The sequence below is a fragment of the Microplitis demolitor genome, chromosome 6 (assembly GCF_026212275.2).
Source record: "Microplitis demolitor isolate Queensland-Clemson2020A chromosome 6, iyMicDemo2.1a, whole genome shotgun sequence".
Taxonomy (NCBI): domain Eukaryota; kingdom Metazoa; phylum Arthropoda; class Insecta; order Hymenoptera; family Braconidae; genus Microplitis; species Microplitis demolitor.
The window spans coordinates 10,480,772-10,491,328 of NC_068550.1; the positions used below are offsets into that span (position 1 = coordinate 10,480,772).

A 10,557-nucleotide genomic window follows, 5' to 3' on the forward strand; every position below is an offset into this window, starting at 1 on the left:
CGCCGAAGAGATGTACGCACACCTCTTACATGAAACATAAGAAATCGTAGAGCAGCCCTAACCAGGGAGAGTCATAGGGTCCAAAGTAATCATCAAGAACAAGACGAGCGCAGAAGGGGAAACCACAGGCAAAAAGGCGCGTGTAGTGGCCAGGGGTTTCACACAGAGATCCGGATTCGATTTCGATGAAACGTTCGCACCAGTAGCAAGGTTGGACACCATAAGACTGCTAGCGGCGTGTCTACAGAAATAGGAGCCAAAATACATCAAATGGGTGTAACAACGGCGTACCTATACGGCGTCATCGACTAGGAACTGTGCATGGAAGCACCACCCATGCTTAAGGAGGCATTGGAGCTCATCGTGCGCGACGAGAGACGAGATTCGCCAATACTTTCGAGGGCGACAAAGATGTTGGAGAACATCAAAAGGGGTGACCTTGTATGCCGATTGCGAAAAGCTATATAGGGATCGAAACAGTCCGGAAAAAAATGGTACGAAAGACTGAAGGGTGCACTACAACAATTGGGTTCGAAACCTACCGTCTCAGATCCGTGCCGGTCTCAGCGCCGAGACCAAGGGGGAGTATTGTTAGTCACCGTATATGTAGACAACATATTGGCTACGTCGAACGACGAAAGCTGGTAGTCCTTCAGCTGAAGAGGAGAGCCCGTATACATTTTGTTGGCACCGGATAAACTCAACGGTTGCTTATATATTTTGAGCCAAAGAGCATGAAAATCGGGTCCATTTTGTTCAAAAGTAGTGCAAACAATTGTTAATAACAATTTAATTGTTTAAATTGAAATAACTCCCGAACCACTGGTTTGTTGGGGCAGTGTAGAACAAAACGTTCGGAATCAAAACAAAACGTTCAGAATAAAAAAAAAACACAAAAAAGGTATCACAGTATTTTTTTGTAACTCAAATATTTCGCAAGATATAACAGAAAAACGAGCCACGCATTCGGATCTCTCTCTCTCTCTCTCGCATGAGCGGCTGTCTATGCGCGAGCTCTCTCCGCCAAATCGCGTCAGATACTTAATAGGCCGGAATTTTTTTAAGTTTTTGACACGAAAAATCAAAGAAAAAATTTAAAAAATAGATAAAATTTCGTTAGTACCAATCGACAGCATTTTTTCTGGAACAAATTTCTGTCGCATCGTCTGGAGAAGTTTTTTTTTGTTAACTAATGTTATAAACAAATGAATTATTTTTAAAGTCCAGATTGGATAGAGTAAATCGATAGAATGTCGATGGTACCAATTAACAGCATTTTTTCAGAAACGAATTTCTATTGGGTCATCCAGAGACGTGTTTTTTTTTGTTAGCAAATGTTATAGACAAATGGATTTTTTCGAAATCCAGAATGGATTGAAATAATCAATCAAATGGGGAAACAATCAATCGACATTTTTTTATTTAAAACGAATTTTCATCGTATCGTTGATTGATAGTATCCTCATTTTATCGATTTTTCGATTCCAAAATGGACTTTGAAAAAATTCGTTTGTTTATAACATTAGTTAACAAATAAAACGTCTATGGATGATACGACAGAAATTCGTTTCAGAAAAAATGCTGTCGATTGGTACCATCGACATTCTATCGATTTTTTAAAATTTTTTCTTTGATTTTTCGTGTAAAAAACTTAAGAAAATTCCGCCCTCTCAAGTATCTGACGTGATTTGGCGGAGACAGAGCTCGCGCATAGGCAGCCGCTCGTGTGAGAGAGAGAGGTCCGAGCGCGTGGCTCGTTTTTTCGTCATATCTCGCGAAATATTTGAGATACAAAAAAATACTATGATACCTTTTTTGTATATTTTTTCACTCTGAACATGTTGTTTTTTCTACCATGCCCCAGCAAACCAATGGTTCGGGAGTGATTTCAATTTAAACAATTAAATTGTTATTAACAATTGTTTGCACCACTTTTGAACAAAATGGACTCGATTTTCATGATCCGTGGCTCAAAATACCTAAGAAACCATTGAGTTTATCCGGTGCCAACAAAATATATACGGGCTCTCCTCTTCAGCCGAAGGACTATGGATCGCGACCTTGAAGAAAGGACGAAACAAAGAGTTCGAGATCAAGGATCTGGGGGAGGCCAAATACTGCCTGGGAATAGAGATCAAACAGGAGAACGACCAGATCAGTTTATGCCAAGGAAAATACGTCGACGACCTGTTAAGGAAATTCAGTATAGGCAACTGCAATGCGCGAAACACACCGGCGAGCCCGATGACGAAGTTAAAGCCAGAAATTAACCCCGAAGAGGATGAATCCATAGTACCGGGAGCTAATCGGATCGTTGATGTACTTGTCCATAGCAACGAGGCCCGAGATCGCGCACATTGTAAGCGTGCTAGGGCAGTTCAATGAACACCCGAACGAGGAACACCGGGAAGCGGCGAAACGAGTACTCAGATACCTAAAAGGGACGTCCAAATTGGGACTTGTGTACAACAGACCAGCTGGGATAATCACTGGCTACTCGGACGCTGACTGGGGAAACGACTTAGTCGACTCGAGATCATACACAGGGTACGTATTTCTCCTGGGTGGAGCAGCCATCAGCTGTAAATCCAGGAAGCAGAGGACAGTGGCTCTGTGAACGGCAGAAGCCGAATATCAAGCCATTACGGAGGCCACAAAGGAGTCCATGTACCTGAGGGGAGTCCTCTACGAGTCGGGCATCCCACAACTATCAGAGGGACTGATCTACGGCGACAGTCAGGTCGCAATCAAGTTATCGACGACGATGAAGCTTCACGATATGACCAAATATGTTCGAATCAGATTTAACTTCGTGCGAGAGGCTGTCAGAAGTAACACGATACAGCTGATACATGTTCCGGCCGAGAAAATGATCGCCGATATACTGACCAAGGCGATGAGGAACAGGGAAAGACACGTCGATTTAACCTGGGCACTAGAGATGAGAGAAACGGAGCCGTGAATGCGTACGCTTTCGCATTCAGGAAGAGTGTGAGATGTAAGAATGCTCACACGCACTTATACACACACCCACATAGCGATGGCATACTGTGCAAACATGCACGCAGTCTACCATGTGTGCCGACGAGTAAAACTATATATATGTTATTGTTACTATTGCAACTAAAGTGTGTGTACCAAATAAAACGTGGTCAACATTTTATATTGTGCTTTTCAATATTATTTATACTACTGAACCTTCCAAACTCCTACACTGATGAATTGAGTGTTTTAAGGATTAGAAATTTTAAACATAATATTTTTTTAAGTGTATAGAAACTGTAACAAGCATTAATAACCCGATGAAAGAAGGTTTGTTTAATCATATATAATCATGCATAATCATCTATATATGATTGGATTCAAAAATTGGCCAGATCTAATTATATATAATCATGCATGAACGAATATAGTCATTTTTAGAATCTCAATTAGAATATCTGTGAATTATTAATTAAGTAGTTTAATGTCGGTTAAAATTAATTGAAAAAAAAAAAATTACTATCCGTTGACCACTACTTTACTATGAGGTCATCCGTCCAATTAATGTCCTACACCGATGCTGCTTAACTTTGGTGATTGCTGGATTGTAGTTTGATCCTCTAGTCTGTTATGAACTTACAATAAAGAAAAAGTTATGGTATTACTCAATTCAAATAATGAAATTGATACATATCCTACGTAAATAATACACCTAATAATGAATTTGGTATTGTACATAAATTATAATAGGATCATTAGATACATGTAATCAAATCTATTTATCTATAAACTTATAAATATTCGTATATAAATCGATATCGATTAATACTTTTAAATTGCTGCCGAAACCTTTGAACATTTTTTTAGTATTGGGGATTTAAGTTTGTTTGATAGTTGACAAAATAAAAATTTAATACCATTGATATTAAAAAATTTTCATATTATGTAATATATATGTCGATATATATATATATATATATATATATGTATATATATAACTACATATAACTTTATATCAGTCATGTCTGATCAGATATAATCATAGATAAACTTATGCACGACTATACATGAATTTATATTAGCCATGTCTGATCAGATCTAATTATAGATAGACCTATATCTGATTATATATGGGTTTTAATAAGTCAGATCTGATCAAATCTAATCACATACAGACATATATATAGCTTCATACATAGTTCCAGACATAATGTATTGGTCAGACATAATCAGATCAAATTATATACAACGTCATGCATAATTATATATAGAGGTAGATGTGATTATGTATAATCATACATAAATTCATATATAATTATGTATAATTATATATACTTTTATACATAATCATACATAATTATAGATAATTAGGCAAAATCATTTTTTCCCGGACAGGTCTTATCATGACTCATAATCATGCATGAACAGACATGTTTATATATAAAAATATATTATATCCAGGACTTTTCCGTGTATGTGTGACCTACACGTCCAAGCCACAAGTTACAATTGACAGCTGCAAAGATTTATTTACAGGCGCCACCAAGAGATTTAAAACATAGATCTTGGTTACTTGGCCTCCTGGTACCAAGTATTATTTTACTAGGTCAGGTCTCAGGCTGGATTAACCCGCTTCCTGGTCACAAGGAGAGTCTTAGTGTTTGAGAGTAAGGTATTGAGAAAGCAACTGTTTGTAATTAGTTTAGTTGTAAGAAAAATTTTAAAAAATTTTTATTTGTTTACCCGACAAGCAACCAGACGACTTTATAGTCTCAGAACGTTAATAATAAAAATTTTATTGTGACTCTATATAATACTAAAAATTTTTATAAATTACTTTACTAGAATATTAATTAAACTTCAACAACTCTGAAGTGCAGACATCGCCCAAAATGGCGGACGCTGACGTGGCACAACTACGTTTTCTTAGCTTAAACAATTAAAATTGATCTAATTTGATTTTTAGTCTATTTATAAAACCATAATAACAAATTTAATTATTTAGTGAGTCTCACTCTTAGTGTAGAACTCGCAAACACACAGATTTTGTTGAGTACCACTCGTGAACAAAACGGATGATAAAATTATATGCTGAACAGTACAAATATCTTTCAATTTTTAAATAAATGTTGAACACCTACGTCTCGTGAGTTCTTGGTATAGTCCTCCATACCCAGAAAGATCCAGCCTGAGGATTTTTCCTGATAATTTCCCGTAGCCTCAATTAGACTAGATCCAGGTGTAGTTGATTAATAATAATCCTCCAGCAGTTTCCGTTGTCCAAGTTAATAGAATTATCCTCCACTTAGCTCTCGTAAGACCAAACCTTACGGCCAAAAAATTGCACTGGAATTCAGACTGGTCGAACTGTGACCGTTGAGTGTGAGAAAACGAAAGAGAGCGAGTAGCCCGTAGATGGGACTCATATATTCTTGCCTCTGTTTTCTGCGCCTGCGGCTGGAACAACTCTCCAACCGACCGTAGGAACCCAGAATTAATCTTCTCCTTAACCATCCGGAGATAAACTCGCACAAGTGACACCAGTCTCTAACTCCTCGAGCGCGTAGTTTGAATTTCCAACGAACCTCGTTACAATATATAACCGTTCATACATAAGGGGATCCGAAAATTCATCAAGTCTAATTATACTTCATTATATGTAGACCTATATATTATCAGATCTGATCAATAATAGAATCATATAGGATCAGATCTGATCATATATAGACTTATATATAGTTATGAATGGGAGTTATAACGGCCAAGTATGATCGAGTCTAATTATATATAGAGTCATACATGATGAGATCTGATCATATATACACTCATATATGGTTATATGTGGACTTATAGCAGTCAAGTATGATCATATCTAATTATATATAGACTCATATACAATCAGATCTGACCATATGTGGACTTATAAATGATTATATATGGGGTTATAACAGCCAGGTATGATCAGACCTTATTATGTATAGGCTTATATGAAATTATGTATAATTATATATAATTCCATTTATGATTATATATAATTATATCTGATCATATATAATCATATATAATTAGACAAAAACTTTTTTCATCAGGAATTGATATACTACGAGTTACGAAGTTGTCTATATTTATGAAAAAAACGTTATTTTTAACATTTGTTATCCTCAAAATGCCCAATTGATAAGACCTAAAAAAATTTTTTTTAAATATCTTCATAAATACAAATTTATTAAAAAAAAATGACAATGACCTTTTTTGTCGAAAATTTAATTTCCTACAAAATTGTTCCTATGGTTTTTTCCGTTAATCTGCATATTTCATGAGATATTTGAAAAAAACCGCGATCGTATCGAAAAATGAACTTAGATCGTCCTTCGGCACGTGCTTTTTTTACTTAAAACTAAATAACCCAATTCTCCACGTATTTTTTTACTAAAAAGGAACATTGTTGATAGGGCCCCTGAGAAAATTTAATTGTCAACGACCACCCTACTATATATATATATATATATATATTGATTTTGGAAATATCAAAAATGATTAAAACTTGAATTTTTGATTTCAAAATTTTTTCTTTCTCGTGGCACCAATAGTTTATATTTGTAAAATCATGACCACGCTGAAAATTTAAGCCCAAAATTTGAATATTTAAACCTTGCTCAAGAATTTTTAATGTTTCCGAGTACTGTCTTTTAGACGTTTTCGAGCGACCTTTGAATATTAAAAATAAAGCTTCTCAATTTTTTCACCATCAATTTGCATGACAATGAATAAAAATATAACCCAAGAAATAGAAATAATAAGTTATTTACATCCGTTTTTATTTTTTAATTTAATTTGTAGGTTTTTTTGCTTATTCAAAACCTGCCAAATTTCATTGTTCAAGACTGTCCTGAAATGACAATAATTGAGTTATAAAAAAATACAAAAACCAATTCAAAGTATTAGTTACAAATTATCAATTAAAGTAGATAAACAGGGATGTTTCCCCTCCCACAACAGGGATCTGCAATACCATCGTGAATAAGTGGGGGATGGGGTGATCTTCCATACCGACAGTCGAGGTAGGGGCGCTAGTAGCGCTTTCTGTTGATCTTCTATACCGGCACCCGAGAGAGGGCGCTAGTAGCATTTTTTAGTCGATTTGGTGGGGAGTGGGCCTGAGGGAAGGGGTTATGAGATTGATACTGCAGGTTTGGGGCTTGAATTATGGGGTGGGGGTGTGGAATTGAGATTGTGGATATAGAGGGCACTGCTTGGAGTGTCATCGTGAATAAGTGAGGGTCTGGGGTAATCTTCCATACCGACAGTTAAGATAGGGGGCGCTAATAGCGCTCTCTGCTGATCTTCTATACTGGTACCCGAGAGAGGGCGCTAGTAGCATTTTTTAGCCGATTTGGTGGAGAGTGGGCCTGAGGGAAGGGGGATGTGGGATTGAGATGGGGGTATGAGATTGATACTGTAGGTTCGGGGCTTAGATTATGGGGTGGGGGTATGGGATTGATATGGTTAATGAATAAGGATGTAGATGGCGTTGGAGTGGGGGTATTTTTCAAATTTAGGTGGGAAAATGACGTATGCTATTATCATATTGTTTAAATGTTTTAAGATTAAACTTTAAAATATGTGGAAAGATGAGGGGCGGGGGGTATTTTTATAACAAATGACGTGTTTTTCACTTATTAACGTATGTTTTACCTTATCTTATCTTTAGCAACTTTTACTCTTTTGTTTATAACAAATGAATCATTTGTTTTCTGAAAATTTACACTTCTATCTGATCTTTATCTATTTTTTCCCATTTTTCCACCAAAATCGTAGTGGGGTTTGTATTATAAAACCTCTATTCATCCAACAGGTTTGTACAGTATACGGCTTAGTGTGTGTGTGAAGTTAGTGGTTAAATGTGTTTAACTGAATCGTTTTCTATCTGTGCTTATGGCTAAGTTCAGTGATCTGATTTTTGAATTATTTGTTCGACATCCATACATTTTGGATTGGATTCGAGCTCAAACTACATGCCCAGATGCAATTCATAAAATTGATTGCTTAATAGAATTAGTAAATCTCATAAGAAAATTGGAAAAGTTGGAAAATCGCATGATCAATAAATAAATAAACAATGGAGCTGATAATCGACTTTGTTGGGTTTGAAATGCCGGATTGCACATGTGTTGTAGAGGAGCTGTGTATTATTGATATAAACAATACCAAATATACCAACGGATTGTATCATAGTCAGTATTGGCTATTTCAACCACCCATGGAATATATAAATGCTACTGTTATTTGTGAAAGTGAAGACGAAAACGGTGATCGACACGGAATTATGTGGGATACAGGCGATACACCATATGACTCATTTAATCTAATAATGACCGAATTAATAAAAAAAGTGCGCTACTTTTATGTCCAAGGAGCACAGGCGAGGGAGAGACTTGAAAGGATAATCGATTTTGCTGTTCCAATCATTGATCTACAATTGATGCGACATTTTTCATTCGATTGCTTAGAAGAACTCAACAAACCGCGATGTTTGCATCGTATCAAACACACAAAAAGAGGTCATTTCGCATGTGCATTTGGTACAACACAACAACTCAAGCACTGGTTTTTGAAGTATTGGGGTGTTGGGAAATCCTATGAAAAGTCTGTTCAACTATTTTACCAACTAAATGATTTGAGGAAAATGGATGTCACCGACATAGCATGTCTTGATGATTTGTTCATTTTACGTTTTGCAAAATCACAAATTAAATTTGTATGGGATACACTTCCAGGGCATTTAAAATATAATGAAAAATGAATGGACTATTCATTTTGCATCAAACATAACCCACTATCAGCTTCGAGCCATGATATTCCAGGAATATGGCTTTATCCATTAAAAAAATATTGTACTACATGCAAAAACATGAAAGATAATTATTGAAAATCAATTAATATGTAAACTCTACATGTATGTAGATTTTAAAACTACTTATACTAATTAAAAATAATGTAGATTAAAAGGTATGATATTAAGGATGAGTTTTATTTCTTTAATCTTCCTCCTCCTTCTCCTCAATACAATATATGTTTTAAGTTAATTTTCTTACAGTACTACTTAATGGATTATATTCAATTATACGATCATGTAAAATAAGACAATATGCAGATGTTTGATCCGGAAACTGTTCATCAGATTCAAACTCAAGACGAATATCGACTGGCCCAGATTTAATAGATTCGTTTTGTTTCGAACAGTCGATAATATAGACTGGCGCTTGTTGTAAATATTCAGTTTTTGTCAATAATGGTTTCGATTCTTTATTATAGTATGACGTTTGAAAATTAGTATACATATCATATATTAAAGCATACTGATTACGACTAATGTTTAGATTTAAATTTTCATATGGATAACTTTGAGAATTGAGAAATAGCTTTACATCTCTGATATTACAATGATCGAATTGACTGGCGTTTTTCGTTACAACATTTTTTCTAGCAGTCTGAAATCCTAGGATCACATATCGTGGCTTTTCCAATTGTGTCGAAGTCTTCATTGGCCAAACATGTTTCGTTGTTCGAGGGAGTAGTGGGTATTCATACAATTGCCATGTGCGAAAGCTTATTGATATAGCTGGATCATAAGCAATAAAGTTGAGTGCTTGAATTTTTTGCTTGTCCGACATTGTGATGTATGGGACATTTTATTCTACCTTATTGAGAAGAACTTTCACTATTTCAGCGTTATCACCAGCGGCAGCAGGTGTATGTATATATGTATTAACATCAGAATTTGATCTTATAAGAATCAATTCATGTTTAGCATTCATGATAATACGATTGTAATCTTCAGCAAATCCAAGTATGTAACTTAGTGGTATAGAAATGTTGAAATATCCATTGTCATTAGTTAATTTACTGTCATTACTGATCAACCATCCAGCATTCTTCATTAAATTGTGTTGCCCAGGACTCAAAGATATATAATTTTTCATGATACTTGTAAGACCCACATTTTTACATCTATCAATTTCAACAGCATTTGATTCATAGCGTATTTCTTCAAACATATAACAAATAGCCATATTGACTAAGTTCATAGTTGCACGTGCGCCGGTACCATCTTCTTTTACAAATCTTCCACAAATGTGCAGAGAACTTTTGCTTGGTAGGATGCATAAGTCTTGATGTTGAATACTGATTCTAATTTCATCACTATTGTTAAATGTTGATGATGCATAAGGTTGATGTGAATGAATCTCATAGTGAAAAATTGATTCATCAAAGATAATTGGTTTCTGAATGTCTAAGATTTCCGCCATGGTAATACAATGCAGCACAAATTAACTTTTCTTATTTTTCCAATCTTCCACGTAATTTTAATCCTAGACTTTTGAGGAATTCCACGTTCTGAGGTGTTAGCACTCTGACAGGAGCACGATGACTGATGGGCTTCAGACATGATGATCCACTTTTATAGCTGCTACCAATCTTTTTATCAAAAACAATTCCCATTATTTCACTGATTTTATATGCAATCTTATTGTAATTGTTTCACCATGAAAATTCACTAAATTCCCATCTTGA

General features: G+C 35.4%; 2 protein-coding genes across 2 annotated transcripts; both read right to left on the bottom strand.

The window, feature by feature from the left end:
* Window positions 1-9,059: 9,059 nt before the first annotated feature.
* LOC103576139 (uncharacterized) lies at window positions 9,060-9,656 on the bottom strand. The gene has a single exon (XM_008556196.2). The coding sequence runs from the start codon at window positions 9,654-9,656 to the stop codon at window positions 9,060-9,062; it is 597 nt and encodes a 198-aa protein (XP_008554418.2).
* Window positions 9,657-9,674: 18 nt separating this feature from the next.
* Window positions 9,675-10,292, bottom strand: LOC128668006 (uncharacterized). The gene has a single exon (XM_053740154.1). The coding sequence runs from the start codon at window positions 10,290-10,292 to the stop codon at window positions 9,675-9,677; it is 618 nt and encodes a 205-aa protein (XP_053596129.1).
* Between the last annotated feature and the right edge of the window lie 265 nt (window positions 10,293-10,557).

Excerpts from the sequence above, each read along its gene's own strand:
- LOC103576139 (XM_008556196.2), bottom strand. The coding sequence starts at position 9,656 with ATGTCGGACAAGCAAAAAATTCAAGCACTCAACTTTATTGCTTATGAT.
- LOC128668006 (XM_053740154.1), bottom strand. The coding sequence starts at position 10,292 with ATGGCGGAAATCTTAGACATTCAGAAACCAATTATCTTTGATGAATCA.